Source organism: Marmota monax, unplaced genomic scaffold (assembly GCF_021218885.2).
Source record: "Marmota monax isolate L192 unplaced genomic scaffold, Marmota_monax_Labrador192_F-V1.1 WCK01_AAM20220418_F8-fsc00151, whole genome shotgun sequence".
Taxonomy (NCBI): Eukaryota; Metazoa; Chordata; class Mammalia; order Rodentia; family Sciuridae; genus Marmota; species Marmota monax.
This window is the reverse complement of record NW_026694226.1, coordinates 2,398,786-2,415,709: the sequence shown is the minus strand read 5'-3', so window position 1 is coordinate 2,415,709 and position 16,924 is coordinate 2,398,786. Positions and strand designations below refer to the sequence as shown.

General features: G+C 47.4%; 1 protein-coding gene across 3 annotated transcripts in view; it reads right to left on the bottom strand.

Annotated features, from left to right (window-relative positions):
* Positions 1 to 16,924, bottom strand: part of Stat6 (signal transducer and activator of transcription 6) — a 28,464-nt gene that overhangs the window by 3,675 nt on the left and 7,865 nt on the right. The window contains exons 1-16 of one of the 3 annotated variants that reach the window (XM_058586152.1): positions 10,422 to 10,686; positions 7,667 to 7,865; positions 6,973 to 7,107; positions 6,195 to 6,333; positions 5,818 to 5,901; positions 5,251 to 5,389; positions 5,077 to 5,129; positions 4,740 to 4,888; positions 4,131 to 4,262; positions 3,810 to 3,998; positions 3,312 to 3,399; positions 3,042 to 3,164; positions 2,296 to 2,388; positions 1,790 to 1,996; positions 329 to 423; positions 97 to 233 (exon numbers count right to left, since the gene is read on the bottom strand). In XM_058586152.1, coding sequence (XP_058442135.1) covers positions 97 to 233; positions 329 to 423; positions 1,790 to 1,996; positions 2,296 to 2,388; positions 3,042 to 3,164; positions 3,312 to 3,399; positions 3,810 to 3,998; positions 4,131 to 4,262; positions 4,740 to 4,888; positions 5,077 to 5,129; positions 5,251 to 5,389; positions 5,818 to 5,901; positions 6,195 to 6,333; positions 6,973 to 7,088 — 1,744 coding nt within the window. In that variant the 5' untranslated portion in view covers positions 7,089 to 7,107; positions 7,667 to 7,865; positions 10,422 to 10,686. Of the gene's footprint in view, positions 1 to 96; positions 234 to 328; positions 424 to 1,789; positions 1,997 to 2,295; positions 2,389 to 3,041; positions 3,165 to 3,311; positions 3,400 to 3,809; positions 3,999 to 4,130; positions 4,263 to 4,739; positions 4,889 to 5,076; positions 5,130 to 5,250; positions 5,390 to 5,817; positions 5,902 to 6,194; positions 6,334 to 6,972; positions 7,108 to 7,666; positions 7,866 to 10,421; positions 10,687 to 16,924 lie in introns of those variants that run through there. The other 2 variants (XM_046466643.2, XM_058586153.1) reach the window with 2 other exon arrangements.

The following is a 16,924-nucleotide window of genomic DNA, read 5'->3' as shown; positions in this document are numbered from 1 at the left end:
GGCATCAAGGAAAGCCAAAACATTTCCTTCCCAGTAGAAACCCCAGAGGGCATAGGTACAGAGGCAGAGGACTAGCTAGGGTTGGGGTGACCTCACCATCCTGGCCCCGGATGACATGGGCAATGGTGATGCCCCCAATCTCTGAGTCACTGAAGCGCAGGAGGAAGGTTCCATCAGGCTCATTGAGAAGAAGGCTAGTGACATATTGTTTGCTGATGAAGCCAATGATCAGCCTGGCCAGAATGAAGGAAAAGATGGGGTGTGGGTACTGGATGTGGAGAGGGAGCCAGAGGTATAGTTGCTCAGACCACCTGGGGCAGATACTCACCGGTCTGACCAGTAGCTCCGGAGACAGCGTTTGGTGAGGTCCAGAACACCATCGAACCACTGCCAAAAGGTAAAGCCACGGCCCAGCAGGATCTCCTGGGAGGGGGAAGGGAGCTGGGGTGAGCAGGGGTGGGGGCAGAGCTGGAGCCTGGTTAGAGAGGCCCATCAATGACATTCTCAACATGATTACATTGTGTTAGGCACCATTCCAAGCCTTTCCATATATTATTTGCTCTTTACAAGAATATAGAGGAAGGTACTATAACAATCCTATCTTACAGACAATGAAATGGAAGTCCAGAAGGATCAAGTGATTTGTCCACACCCACAGAGCGGTTGAGAGGGAGAGCTGGGATTCAAGCCCAAGCAGTGTGGTACTGGTGCCCCTTATAACCCCCATACTAATCTCCATCCCTACTGAGGGCTGGCAGAGATGGACTTCAGAGGAGAGTGAGTGACTTGCTGGCTATAATTTCCCTGCTCCTTTTACTAGCATGTCATGTGGGCTTCTTTTTCCTCCTTTTAAAAAAATTTATTTATTTATTACAGTATTGCAATTGAGCCCAGGGCCTTGTGCATGCTAGGCAAGTGCTCAGTCATTGAGCTATGTTCCAGCTCTTTTATTTTATTTCAAGACAAGGTCTTGCTAAGTTGCCCAGGCTGGCCTCGGACTTTCAATCCTCCTGCCTCAACCTCCCAAGTAGCTGGGATTACAGGAGCACCCCACTGCACCTGGCTCCTCTTTTTGTTTTGTTTTAAAGGGAGTAGTACATGGCTGTGTTTACCCAGCTAGGTGTCAACCAAGACACCAGATCTGCTTCTTCTCATGTTCTCGTAACTGACTTAGTCCTGAACTACCTCATTTTGGAGGCAGTAAAATATAGTAATTAGAGCAAGAGTCAGAAATATGGGGCTCCATCCTAGCCATGCAACTCACTGCTGTGAGACCCTAGACAAACTATTTAACTTCTCTAACCATAGTTTCCTTATCTGTAAAATAGAAATAAAAATAGAACCCACCTTAAAGGAATGTTGGGAGGATTAAGTGAGATAACATACATAAAGTGTAAAACATTGTGCTTCGCACAGTGGACACATAGCAGGGTTATTACCATACATGTTCCTATGGAGTTTCATCCAGCTTTTGCAATAGGAACTATTTTCCCAGTGGGTCAAAGTCATTTTTTAATCTGAGCTCTGTTTACACACAATTTGGGTGAGTGGTGCACGTCACTGGTAAAGAGAAAGGACAGAGTACCCCAGACCAAAACCTGAGGGATGCCTGAGAACGCAACCCCAGGGGTGACCACCAGGGTGAGTGATTTTCCTGCCTGGGCCACTACAAAGGACTTCCTGATGGCCATGATCTAGCAGTCTGTCCCTCAGCAGAGGGTGGGGAGGCCTTGAATGCCCTGAGGATACAGAGCTTGAGGATGGGAGAGTCAAAGAGCAGGAGAATAACCTTGTTAAACTGTGACCAGGACACAGAACGGTGCTGGAAAGCCTCCATGCTAAGGCTATTGTCATTGAAGATCTTCTGGGCCAGGAAGAGGAAGTGCTCTGGGAGTAGCCCCCGGTTGGTCCCCACTTCAGCCATGAACTTGAGGTTCAGAGTTTCACACATCTTCTCCCAGGGTACCCTCTCAGCCACCACAAAGGGTACACGGTCCTGAAGGAGAGAAGCAAGGATGATATCATCATTAGTGTTCCTCAGGAGACCTTCGTTCTTCCCACCTCCCCCACCTGCATCTCTTGGTATTGTCCCCTGAACTGGCTCACAAACATGGTACTTTCCCAATAGTAGTTTCTGGTGCTACAGAGTAACAGTTGTTACTGTTAGAAGCAAAAAAGTAGGCTCATAAGAAGAAAAATTAAAGTAAAATGCATTTGAACATGCTTGCTACCCACCAGCCCACATACCCTGTGTTAGAACCCACCCTACCCCTGCCCCTGCCCTCCACTCCTCACCATCTCAGAGAAGGCATTGTCCCACAGGATGGTGGCTTTGGCATTGTTGTCTTGATTGCCATGGACAATGACCACCAGGGGCAGAGATAGGACCTGAAGGGATCAGAAGAGGCATGTCTTGTTAGTGGTGTCCTCAGGACATAGTTATAGAGAGCTTGTGGCAGGTAGTTCTCACTGTAGAGAAGTGGTTGTATGTCAGTACTATGGGAGCCAGACTTCTTAGGCTCAGATACCCACCTGACACTTATAGCTGCATGACCCAGGCAAACTACAGAATCTCTCTGTGTCCCAATGTCCTTATCTGTAAAATGAGGCTAGTAATAGTAATAACCTTATAACGTGAAAACCAAATGTGTATGTGTGAGAGGGCCACTAAAACAGTGCCCTGGTGTATAAAGTGCTTGGTAAGAATTAACTGCTACAGGGCTGGGGATATAGCTCAGTTGGTAGAGTGCTTGCCTCACATGCACAAGACCCTGGGTTCACATCCCCAGCACCACACAAACATACACACACACACGCACACACACACACACACACACACAGAGTTAACTGCTACACTGTATGTTCCCTGGATGAGTATGCTGCTGTCTTGCTTTCCCTTACTCACCTTCGCCCCAGTATGCGTGAATCTGAGACCCATGAGGTATGAGGCAGTCAAGTGGGGTGAGGATCCAGGTCTTGGTGTGTGGCACAGAGAGGGAACTGAGATCCCAGTCTGGATTGGGGCTGGGGCCACATCTCACCTGGAGCTGGATGGGGAGTTTGTTGGGGCCAAGCACAAAGCTGGTGGAGAAGAGCACAGCACATTTCTCCTCCGTGACAGATTCAGTGCCCTTTCGCTCACACCGCTTGATTTTCTTCAGTAGCTGTGGAGTCATGGGAAGAGTGGATGAGAGAGAGGAGAGTGAGAATGTGAGAACAGAGATCAGTACTCTGGGGCTCCCAACATGCTCCCCGAGGAGATTTCCATATGAGGTATGAGGACCCCAACCCCATGCTCTGGAGCTCCTCACCAGGTTTTTGAACAGTGCAGAGCAGCAGTTCCCAGGAATGCTGTTCTCCAGGGGGACTGTGTTGTTGATGATCTCCCCAGTGCTCTCTCTGCCAGGGGGGTCAGAACATGAGTAAGCTTATTCCAGCTGGGCTAGGGGTGGTGACAAGCTCGAGTCCATGGGTAGTGATGGGGACTATCACTGTCATTGGCCACAGATCTCCATGTCCCTGCTTGGGTCTTTTTTAGTGGGGGAGGAGACTGGTGATCCAACCCAGGGGCTCACACATGCTAAGTTTGGTTCCTAAGGAAGGAGTCCCGATTTTGGCCAAATCCTGATGCTTCCACCCCACAGATTGAATGGGTCTCTCCCCTTCTTCTGCCTTAACCATTCAGAGCCTCCACACCCCAAGGGCCTCCATCTTCATCTCCCTGTTCTATGTGGTATCAGCCTCCTGGCTCGTTTTGCCTCCATCACCCCAACAGGCCCTCTCCAGCCCCAGATCCAATCCTCACTTACGCTCCAGTCCCAGGCCCCTGGGGCATGCTTAGCTCTCTCGCCTGCTTCTCAGTCACCATGTCAGCCCTGACCAGTGGAGGCTTGGCTGGGGCCCCAAGGAACCGCAAACCCAGCAGAAATCGAACCCCAGCCTGGAACTTGGTCTGGGTCTTCAGAACCTGGGGGGGCTGCTTCTCCACCAGGAAAGAGCTAGGAAGAGTGAGGAGGACAAAAGGGGAGTTAGGAAGGGGGTCCTTCCTGGTACCTTCCTCACAACTCTAACCACCACGTCATTCCCCATGGCATCTGCATTAGACCAGAATGGTATCTTATAGGGCATACCTGGTGACAAGTGTTCGCAGGACTTCATCCAGCCGTTTAATCAGTGATGCCCGGGTCTTTGGCTCAAGCTCCCCACCAGCAGCCCCTATCTCCTGCTGTAACTGGGAGTAAATGTCCACCAGGCTCTCACACCTGGGGCCAGGATAGTGGTCAGGGGGGCACAGGATTCAGGATGTCTGCTCTGGCCCAGACTCCCTTCCCCTAAACCCAGGGAGAAAGCAGGATGTTGTATGTGCAGGGGTAGGGTGGGCAGTGGGAGTGGCCACAAGGCACCTGGGCTGAAGGGGGTTCTTAGGCCTGCCTTGGCTTTAGGGGGGATGTTCATTCTTAGTGCCTAGATGCCCTGTGGAAACTGGCTGCCTTTTTCCCAGGGTTCTAGTACCTAGCATGTAGTATACTGTAAGGCAAAGTACCTGCTGTTTGTGACCCCTCAACTGAGCACACTTGTGCAGGATGCAACTGGACCAACTGTGTGCAGCCCTCTGGAACTGGATTCTCTGAGTCTTGTCCACATCAAGGCCCTCTCCTCCGGCCCTCCCCTACTTGAGCATTCTCCACCAGGGACAGAAGCACCACCCTACCATGCTCCTCTTAGAGCCTTGCTCTAACCTCTCCTGTAGTGCTGCCAGGCTCTCCTCAAAGGGTGCACCATTCCCTGCCAGCTGCTGCTGCCGTTTCCAAATCTGGATCCTCTTCAACACCAGGGTCTGGGTAGCCTCCAGTTCCCCAACAGTCTCCTGCAGTAGCGTGGCTAGAGCCTAAGGGCAGGGAGGGGCCTGAGCCAGGGCCACACATGGCCTCCTCACCCAGATCCTAGGAACAGAGCTCTCTTTCTCACCTCCCTGCCATTCCCTCCCCACACCTTAGTCTGTGTTTCTCTGAGGTCTAACTTCCACCCTTCCAGGGCACTTTGAGTTTAATCTCCACCTCTCTATCAGTTACTCACCTCACTTGGCCCAGTCCCATTGGCAGCAGTTTCAATCAAGCTGCGCAGAGGCACTGAGGGAGGGGGCAAAAATCAGGGATGAAGAAAGAACAGAGGTTCATCAAGGCTGGTGTCCAAGAGAGGATCACTCCCAAACTTCCCAGAACCCCTGAGGGCTCCAGTGCTGGCCCCCACCTTGGCCAGCCTCAGTCCCCTGCTGCAGGGCTTCTCGGAGAAGGCGAGCCTCCCCTACTCTGTGCTGCAGCCTCCGCAGAGCTGTGTTAAACTTGAGTTCTTCCTGTTTCCAGTGGAAGGGCATTGGCAGGTGGCGGAACTGTGCAAGAGGAACAGATGCCAAGAGGTGAGACACTCTGCCCATTCCTCCCCTGCCCAGCCTCCACTCTGCTCTGCAGAAAAAGAGATAGACCACTTCCTTTTCTGACTCCCTTCTCCCAGTTGGATGTTCCTCTGACCTTCTGGATCTCCTGGGATAAAACCTTTCACCTGGCAGAATCAGCTCCTTACCCCTTGCTCTGTCCTCTCTAGGCCTCACTACCAACCACCCCTCATTTGAAGCTTCTCTAAACTTGGCTTGGGGTTTACTATGACCTAGGAATTCCCTTTGGTCATCCTGAATACTAAGACTACTAAGAATCCTAGAATACTAAGCTTTTCCTGAGTTTCAAATTCTTTCTAGTTTCTATTGGCTCATGCTAAAGCACCAGGGAAATGAATTAGGGTAGTAATGGAGTATCACAATACCTGGTCCATAACAGCTTTTTTCTCCCCTTGAAGTATTTGTCGGAAAGTGGACACCAGCTTCAGGGGATCCCTCTGATATATGCTCTATGGAAGTTATGATGGTGGGCAGTTAGCTTGGCTCTGACCCATATCCCCTTCCCCCTCCCATCCCCAGGCCCCCATTCATACATACACTGCAAGGTAGCACAAGCATAGACTCCAGAAGTTTTGTGCATTTGCATGCTTTTAAAATTGAATTTGCATGCTAGCTAACAGCTAACCACAGGAACACCATTTTGCTTCCAACAACCTCCACCATCCAAGCATCTCTTCTAATGCTCAATGCTCAGCTCTGTCTTGGCCCCACCCCAACTGTGTTCCTTGCCCTCCTGTCCCACCTCCAGGGTGCTGATATGTTGTAAGATGGCGCTCCCCTCTCCCTGCTCTCCTGCAGAGGCTTGCAGATGCTGGACAGTTGCTGAAAGTAGGGCGCTGGCCATGTTGCAGCAGAATGCATCAGAGCCGACCAGGAACTCCCTGCAGGAAGATCAGGATGAGTCTACCTTAAACCAGGGCTTCCTCAGTTCCTGACCCTCCATCACACAATCAACTGCTCAGTGGTTCCTTTCCCTCTCCTTATACTCCATCTAGGTCATCAGCAGTGGTCACTCTTGCTCCCTAACATTCTAGCTATCATGAGAAGTGCCTTTGTCTCAGCCCTGGCCTCCATCTTTCTTCTTTTTTTTTTTTTTCTTTCAGCACTAGGGATTGAACCCAGGGTCACACACATGCTAGACAAGTGCTGTACTACTGAGCTACATCTCTAGTCCTTTTATTTAATTAATTTTTAATTTATTTTTGAGACAGAGTCTTGGTAAGTTGCTGAGACTTGCCTCAAACTTGCAATCCTCCTGCCTTCCTGCCTCAGCCTCTTGAGCAGCTGGGATTACACGACTGTGCCACTGTGCTTGACTTGACCTCCCTCCTCTTTGACTCTGCCTCCTAGGAGGTGAGTTGTCCACATGTCAACATGCATAATCTGATCTTAAAAAGGTACAGTGTCCCTACTAAGTCTAGGCCACCACACAAGGAATAATGGGTCCCAAGTTTTTAATTCTATGGATAGGGGACAGAATCTAAAGAGAGGTAAAGGAGGACATGGACAGCACCACTCACCAGGGTTGATTCTCTAGCCAGTCAGCCAAGAGATGCCGCAGATGTTGGGGAAAATCAACATAGAGCCGCTGCAGTTTTTCTGGGGGCATCTTGGAGACCAGACCCCACAGAGACATGATGTGGGTTTAGAGGGTGCTTGGAAGAGAAAAACAAAACCACTCTGGGAGATGGCCAAGAAATGTGGCCTAGCTTCTGGGGTAGCTACTGACCTCTTATAGACTATCTTCTGAGACAATGTGCCCACAGCCACTGATGGGCACTTTGAGTTTAATCTTCAAACCCTGGGCACCCATTGTCAATGCCTGAGATGGGGCAGCACCTTCAATGGTAGCCACAGGTGATAGAGGTGAGAAGAGCTGAGCTGCAGCAAGAGGGGATGACAAGGGAACTCAGGGAAGCAGGGCAAGCGCTCCCTACAGAAGCTAGAGGATTTAGGTTGCAGCTCTAGACCTGGCTCTTGTTCTGTGGGCAAGGATCATCTGGTCTAGGGGCCTTGATCTTCTCATCCACAAAATCTGAGAGCTGAATGAGTGGAGCATTTTCTTTTCTTTTTTTTTTTTTTTTTGGTACTGGGGATTGAACCCAAGTGCACTTAACCACTAAGCCACATCCCCCAGCCCTTTTAAAAAATATTTTATTTAGAGACAGGGTCTTGCTAAGTTGCTTAGGGCCTTGCTAAACTGCTGAAGCTGACCTTGAACTCGTGATCCTCCTGCCTCAGCCTCCTGAGCTGCTAGGATTGCAGGTGTGTGCCACCACATCACTGCTTCCAAATTTTTAAGTAGTGGATGATTTTAGTTTTTAATCTGTGGAATCCCAATATGGTAGTCCCCTCTAACGATGAGGAATACAGTCCAAGATATTGTAGGGATACCTGAAACCTCAGATAGTACCTGAAACAGAAGATAGTATTGAACCCTATATCTACTATTTTTTCTATACATATGTACCTATGATAAAATTTAGTTTATAAATCAGGCACAAGAAGAGATTAACAACAATAACTAATAATAAAATAGATCCCAACAAACTAAAAGCAAAAGTTATTTGAAACATGAATTGTTTTCTTCTGGTATTGTCCATTTAATATTTTCAGAGTGTGGTTTTCTGAGGATAACTGAACTGTGGAAAATGAAACCATGGATAAGGGGGAACTACTGTCCCTTCAAGGTATAAAACTGGAGCTGTTTTGTTGAAGCCAAGGGTGGAGGGCCTGTAACTGTGTCTGCTCCCCCTCTTTTTAACCTCTTAATCCCAAAGGTATCCCTTGAAAAACCTGTCAAAATTCTAGGACTCCATGAGGTATTCTGAAAACCAGTGGGCTAGATGACAAAGAGAAGAGTAATAGAGTGTCAATAACTACTATTTATCATGCATTTCTCTTCAGAAGGCATTACACTCAGTACAATATTGTGGGTAGTTTTTGTGATGCTGGAGATTGGGCCTAGGGTCTCATGCATCCTAGGCATGAGACCACTACCACTGAGTTTGTACCCCCAGCCCCCTCACAAAAAATTTAAAGGTATATAATTATATACCTCTTTCATATATGAAGAAACCAAGGCTCAAGGAGGTTCTCTAACTTGCCCAAAGCCCCTGGCAAGTGAGTTGGAAATCAAACTATGAATCTGAGTGGGGATTAACTACCACACTGTGCTGTGATGATCCCTTCCAGCTCCAAATACCATCATCCTAAGAGTGGGGAAGGTTTGAGGAGATGGAGAAAAAGGAAAAGTAGAAAGATGGAAGAAAGAGGGTGAGAAAGACTGGGGAAACACTGGGATTAGTCAGCCTGGAGTGAGGAGACTAAAAGAGGGAATGAGAAAACCAGAGAGCTAGAAAGCTGAAGGGAGAACAACAAAGAGTGAGAGAAAGGAAGAGACAGGGAAGAGAAGAGGCTTGCTCTCCATTTCAGGGGTGCGGGTGTTGCAGGGAGGGCTGGGTAGACTAGTGGTTTCCCAGGGGTCTCTCAGTTCATGTTTCTCACAATGTCACTTTCCCAGAGAGGAGGGGGAGGATAGAATGGAAATTCCCTGGGTCTCTCCAATCCAGCAACACCAAGTCCTTCTGTTACTTTGAGCCTCTCACCTCTCCCAGCCCTCCCAAATAGATGGAAACCAGAGGACCCTTCTCTGGACACTCCCACCCCAAGACCCTTTGCTTCTCTTGCCCCCAGTTCCTATTCTCCTGAACTCTTTTCTATGAAAAGCAGAAGTCTCCCTCCTGCTCAGGTCTTCCAACAGGCTTTTTTCCTAATCAACTCTCTTCTGGGGGAGGCACATTCAGAACTGTGTTCAGTCTGTTTCAAATTCAAGAGAGAACTCCATTCTTTTCTTCTCTCTTCCTCCACTCTTTCTAAGGTGCTGATTCCTCGATTTCAGACCTTTGACCCCTTATCACTACCCTGTTGGAGACTGGGGAGATACCTAGGTCATAAGCAGTCCCCATTTCCTCTATATCCCCTTGTTGAGTGACCAGTCTCCTGGCTTGGCCAGGCTTCAAATTTCCAGCTCTCCTCACTCCCCAGGCATAAGGAAGCCACATATCTCCCCACTACTACCTCATGACAAGGCTAGGTCGCTTGGTCTGGAGAGGACCGAGGTACCTTTAGTCCCTTCCAGGGCCACGGATGGGGAGGAGCAAGAGGCGAGGGGGCGGGGCCGGAGTTTCCTCCCAAACCCGGAGGGGAAGCCCAACGTCCAACATCCTCAACCGCGGGCTTGGTGGCCTAAACCCCGTCCCCTCAATCCCCTCCAAACGCAATTCCTCGGACCGCATGACTACAGGATCTAAAGTCAAACGAGCTGCTCTCAGTTACCTAGAGTGTGACTGTGGCGGCGGGGTGGGAGGAGGGGCGCGGGGAGGTGGAGCCTGATCAGCACGAGGAGGGTTAACTCCACGCCGCCCCGGGAAATCTCGGCGTCTACAGCAGCCAAGCGTGGAGCGGTTTTGAGGGGGAAATTCCTCCTCCTCTGGGGCACCATGAGGTCTACATCTGGGGCTCACTCACCAGCCCCCCTCCCACCCGAGTCCAGCCACACCCTTGAACAGGAACCTTCGGCAGGGGGCAGAATAGAGATTTGACATGGCCCACCGCCCTCTGGCAGCAACCTGCTATGGAGGGGCAGCCACTTCCCCCACCCAGGGGACAGAGAGGCCCTCCTCCAGTCGCCCCCTGCCCCCGAATTTCCATGCCCCTGGGAGTGCAGAGGTTGGAATGTTTAGAAAGTGACCCATGAGAGAGGGGAATGCGGAGGTCCCTACCCACCCAGATTCCGAGAGTCGGAAACTGCCAAAACCTAGTACCACGGGGTACTAACACTCGATGAAACAGTTTCTAGGGGACAATCCGCCCCGCCCAGGGGAGGATCCCGAGAGGCCCCACTAATCCATCCCCATACTCAAAGCCAGAGCCCCCTCCCCTCCTTTGCTCGCAGGCATCCCCTCACCTCGGCAGGCACCCCTCTGCCGTCTTCTCCCTCTCAGAGGGCACTGCCAGGCCCCATGGGTCTGTAGTTCTGTCCAGTGAGTTCAGGGCTGGCCCTGCTAGCACCCCCTCCACCACCACTACCACCAAAAAGAAAACAACAACAACTCTCTCTCTCTCTCTCTCTCTCTCTCTCTCTCTCTCTCTCTCTCTCTCTCTCTCTCTCCCCCCTCACTCGGCCTTCCTTTTCAGTGCAAGCAGTGGCTGCCCCAGCCTGCTGTTTCCGGCTTCTCTGTCTACCCAGGTCCCTCCCTGGAGCTCTGACGACACAGCAAAGAGAAAGTGGGCTGGAGGAGGAAGAGGAAGAAAGTGGGGTGAACATGTGTGCCTCCTCTGCTGGGTGGGGAAGCACATAGTAGGGATGTGGGGCAGGGCTGGGGCTCTCAGTATTGGAACCAGGCTGGAAGGGAGGTTGACCCCCTCTTACTCTATCCCCCTCAAAAACAACCAGCTTCTCCAGAAAAATCACATAATATCAAGCAGAAATATGCCACCCCAAACTGCCTGGCTTCCATATCTAAACTTTCTCAGGGCTAGAGTTTGGGGCCCGGAGGGATTGGGCTCCCTGGCGTTCTCCAGAAAAGCAAATCCCTCTGGGCTCCCTCCAGTGGAGGACCCTGAAAAGTAGCTGGGGAGCTTGAGGCCATCTGGAACACCAAGGTTCACCTCCCTTCTTGCCGGCAACGCCTTAGAGGTCGCGTGACCACTAGTGGGAGGAGGTGGCTTATGGGAGCCTTCAGCTCAGAATTCTGAAAGACTCCAAGAGTCCCTCATAGTGAAGACCTTCTTTGCTACTCCTCACTGGATACCCCTTCTCAGACTCTAGTGGTAGCAGTACCGACTGCCTGCAGGCTCCCAGGAGACAAGTTTGAATAGGAATCTGCAGCCTTGGCAAAGTTCCTATCTATTTCTGGTACAAACACTGAGACACACCCGGAAACAAACACACACATGCACAACTTCCTCAGCCACAAGAACTCCACACACCCTCACACGTGCAGGCGGGCACACCAAGTTAGCACTGAGACACACACACACACAACTTGCTCAGCTTCTGAGTCATCATAACTAGTGGCTTGTTCAGCAATTTTTTTGCTGGGGAAGGAGCTGGAGAAGAACAGGAGACCCAAGGAAGCCTTTAAGATCCTAAAACTTAGAGCCCTGGTATGTGGAATGCCTAGTGTCTAGGGCACTGCAGGAGATGGGAGGAATTTTCTGCTTCCCTCCTCCGTCTACAGGGCTGGGCTGAGGGGCCAAAGCTAGGCCTATGCTGCCCCCTGGTGTCTGAGCTGATTCCTCCCCTTCACCTCTATGTGAACAGGCACATCTTTGCTTGCATGCCAGGTGAATCCAACCAGTTAGCAGAGAGTAGGAGCCACCTGCAGAGTAACTGCTTGGGTTCAATGAATACTGTTGACTGCACAACCCTGGGCAATTTTCTGTTTATGATTCACTTTCACTACCTGTAAAACAGAGCAAATAAAGGTCTTAATCCATAAGATTGTGTGAAGGAAATGCAATGATACATGTGAAGGCTTAGAACAATGTCCGACACATAGTGAACACCAGGCATTATTTTTATGGCTCAGAATAAACCAGGAAAAAAGAAGGGCCTACATTCTACATAAATGTCTCTTGATTTGGAGGAAACATTACTGCCACAAAAAGCCTTAGTGGAAGTGTGAATGTTTGTGTTTCTTGTGTCTGCAAGGCAATAAAAAGGAGAGACAACAGGTCAAGAAGGCAAGCAGGAAATCCATCCAGAGAATTGTCTAGCAAGCAATGCTTGGATTGAGGTGTGAGCATATGTGTGCTCACAACACATAGCCTTTACATGTGTTGAGGTGTGAGCACATGTGTGCTCATGATACATAGCCTTTACATGCCTACTTTGCCCACAGACATCCACAGACAGTAGCTGAAGTTAAGATTTGCCATCTGAGGGTCTCAAGAGGTCCAGGTCCCTAAAGATGGGCAGGAAGAGGGGAAAGAATAAATGCAGTCTCTAATTTTGGCTCCTTTTAGAGTAGGAAGGTGATGAGCAAGTACTGATAGGAAAACAATATTTACTGTTTTTCTTTTTCATGATTGCATGAGTGGGGGACAGTGTGTCATGGAAGGAACCCAAAATTTAGAGGCAAATTTGACTTGGGTCTGATACTACCTCAGAGCTTTGTAACTGTGGGTCAACCTCTCAAATGGGGACAATAATTATAGCTACTTCAACAGGGCCTCAACTGCAGTGATGCATCCAGGGTACAGAATTTCAGGAAGCAGTCATCTTCAGTTTGTGTAATTGCAGGGTCAGTGAGACCTTCATTAATGACAAGTCAGCACTGAGACACACACACACAACTTGCTCAGCTTCTGACTCTGAGCGTGAGCACCTCCTGCCTCATCCTCAACCAGGCCCTGCCGTCCATCAAGTGACTATAAAGATTGCATGAAAGAAAGCACAGGAAAAAGAGAACTTTATGGTCTGTGAACTACAGTTTGCAACCCAATATTGAGTCACAAAACCAATTTGGTGAGTGTATTAGTTTTCTAGGGGTGTACCACAAACTGGGTGGCTTAAACAGAAATCTGTCTCACTGTGCTGGAGGCACAAAAGTCCAACATCAAGATATTGTCAGGGTTGGTTCTTTCTGAGAGCTGTGAAGAAAGAATCTATTCTAGGCTTTCCTCCTTGGCTTGTAGATGGCCACCTTCGTGTTCACCTGGTATTCTCTTACATGCAAGTCTGCCTCCAACTTCCCTTTTTATTAGGATACGAGCCATATTGGATTAGGACCCACATAATGACCTCATTTTAACTTGATTACTTCTGTAAAGACCCTATCTCAATATCACCACGTACCATACACATATCAGAGAGCGAACTTTCGGGCTTTGGTTTTCTGGGATTGTTAAGCATCACTTTTAAAAGTGAAGTAAAATAGAATATAAATAGAATATAAAATATCAAAAGACATCGTACAAAAAAGAGTCAGTGTTGTTTAGTAAGGCTTTTGTTTCAGATTTTATGTTATTTTTTGCAGTACTAGGCATTGAGCCCAGGGGCACTCTACCAGTAAGCTACATCCCAAATCCTTTTTATTTTCAGACAGAGTCTCTCTAAGTTGCCCATGCTGACTTCCATCCTACTGCTTCAGCTTCCCTGAGTCGCAGGGATTAAAGGTCTGGGCCACCATGCCCAGCTTATTTCAGATTTTATACGTACCTGAATTCTAGGTCATAATGTAAAACCTACTTTCTAGTGAAGGTTAAATTTTCTAAAAAAGCATCTTTTGATGCATTACTTTTTTGTTTTTATTTTTGTGGGGGGAATCAACTGTTTTTATTTTTGTGGCGCTGGGGATGGAACCCAGGGCTTCACCCATATTAGACAGGTGCTTTACCTTGGAGCTACACCCCAGTTCTGCATTGCATTTTAATGGTTTTTATGAGCACATCTTTCTTCCTCAATGAGAACATAAGCTGGAGGAGGATGGGGACTCACTACACTGTACACACAGATATGTGGCAGCTAGAAAAGACAACATGTATCCTTGCTAGTAATTACAGCAGGGCAGCCATTTACTGAGTGTGTTCTATGTTCCTGGAGCTGGACTAAATTTTTTACACAAACTTTCTTATATAAGGACTAAACTTATTGATGCATTGATTGCTAGAGCTCAGTACATTCCACAGACCAGACAATACAGGAGCGCTGGGTAGCGGCCTGACATCTGTGGAGGATCGAGGGATTGACAGGAATTGGTCACAGAAGATGAGAAGTTGCTGAGGGCCCCTTGTCAGCTCTGTCTCCCAGGTCTACACCACTGTGCCCAAATTTACATCCACCTTGATATCAATTCACCACTGAGACTAGAGAAAACAGGGGCCTTTTAGTGGGAAACTCCCCCACTTTCCTGCCTGCCACCTAAAATAGACATACATATCAGCACCCATAGGCTCAAAGGAGTGGATCCCTTTCTCTATCTGAGTTATATTCCACCACCTGGGCTCAAGGGCTCTGCCTTCTGCCTCTCCAAGCAATTATTCTATTATCTTTTTTCTTTTTTTTCCTTTTTCTTTTTGTACTGAGGATTGAACCTAGAGACACTTAACCACTGAGCCACATCCCCAGCCCTTTTCATTTTTTACTTTGAGATGGGGGTCTCACTAAGTTGCTGAGGCTAGTTTTGAACTTGTGATCCTACTTCCTCAGCCTCCTGAATCTCTGGGATTATAGGAATGGGCCACTGCACCAGGTTTCTATTCATTACCTCTTGATCTGCCAAACCTCTGATCTCTTGCTTTTTAATTATTGTAGTTCTATCCTCTCAGCATATATACATTCAAAGCCATTCCACCTTTAAAAAATAAAATAAAACTGATATCATACAAACAAAACCAATCCTTCTAGTACTACATCCAGTGAATTCAACAAACATTTGTTGAGTGTCTCTCTTTAGGAACTTATAACTGAGAGGCAAAGTTAAGTAGTTAGAAGATAATGATACTACTGGATAATCAGGACTGCAATTCCAACAAGCACAAGGTGCCGTGGAAGTACATGTAGAGGCATTAAATTAGGCAGAGTATGGGGGAGACCAGGAAAGACTTCCTGGAAGAAGCAATGCCTGAACTGGACCATTTTATCTGTATTTTTTACTGGTGCATTATGATTATACATAATGGGGTGGGATTTGTTTTTATATATTTGTACATAAACATTATATGAACAATAACAATATAATTTGGTCAATATCATTCCCCAGTATTTCCCTTTGCCTTTCCTCCTCCCTCCTCCTGGTCCCTTTCTTCTACTCTACTGATTGCTCTTCTATTTTTGTGAGATCCACCTCCATCTTTTTCTTTTTCCTCTGTAGCTCCCACATATGAGAGAAAACATACAACTTTTGACTTTCTGAGTTTGGTTTATTTTGCTTAATGTTCTCAAGTTCTATTCATTTTCTTGAAAATGACATAATTTCTTTCTTTTTTTTGAACCCAGAGGCACATAATCACTGAGCCACATCCCCAGCCCTTTCTTATATTTATTTAGAGACAGGATCTTAACTAAGTTGCTTAGAGTCTCGATAAGTTGCCGAGGTTGTTTTTGAACTTGTGATCCTCCTGCCTCAGCCTCTGGAGCCCCTGGGATTATAAGCATACACCACTGCGCCCAGCCTCATTCTTTTTTTTTTTTTAATTCTAATTAGGTATGTATGACATCAGAATGCATTTTGATTCATTGTACACAAATGCAGCTCAACTTTTCATTTCTCTGATTGAACACAGTATCGCACCATAGTTCAGCCATACATGTACCTAGGGTAACATGTCCATTGCATTCCATATTCTTTCCTGCCCCATATCCCATCTCCTCTCCTCTCCCCCTGCTTTGCCCAATCAAATTTCCTCCATTCTTCCCATGCCCCCTCCCCATTATGGATCAGCATCCACTTATCAGAGAAAACATTTGGGCTTTGGCTTTTTGGGATTGGCTTACTTTGATTAGCATGATATTCTCCAACTCCATCCATATACCTGCAAATGCCATAATTTTATTCTCTTTTAATGCTCGGTAATATTCCATCATATATATATATATATATATATATATATATATATATATATATATATATATATATATATATCACAGTTTCTTTAGCCATTCATCTATTGAAGGGCATCTAGGTTGATTCCACAATTTAGCTATTGTGAATTGAGCTGCTATAAACACTGATGTGGCTGCATCACTACAGTATGCTGATTTTAAGTCCTTTGGGCATAGACCATGGAGTGGGATAGCTGGGTCAAATGATGGTTCCATCCCAAGTTTTCTAAGGAATCTTCATACCGCTTTTCAGATTGGTTGCACCAATTTGCAGTCCCATCAGCAATGTTTGAGTGTGCCTTTCATTATTCTTTATGGCTGAATAACACTCCATTATATATATATACACACACACACACTACATTTTCTTTATCCATTAATCCCTTGGCACATACCTAGGCTGGTTCCATAGTTTGGCTATTGTGAATTGTGTTGCTATAAACATGGATATGCATGTATTGCTGACTTTGATTCTTTAGAATGAACACTGAGAAGTGGTATAGCTTCATACAAACAAAACCAATCCTTCTAGTACTTACATCCAGTGAATTTTAATATACCACAGTTTCTTTAGCCATTCATCTATTGAAGGGCATCTAGGTTGATTCCACAATTTAGCTATTGTGAATTGAGCTGCTATAAACACTGATGTAGCTGCATCATTCCATTCCATTCCTAGTCTTTTGAGGAACCTCCATGCTGATTTCCATAGTGGTTGTACTAATTTACAATCCCACCGACAGTGTAAAAGTCTGAAGTGAATCTTGAAGAAAGAACAAAGAAAAAGTTGAACCAGGAAGAAAGCCAAGGACATGCAAAGGCATGGATACCTGTGGGAGCTTAGTGCCTTCTGAGAACAA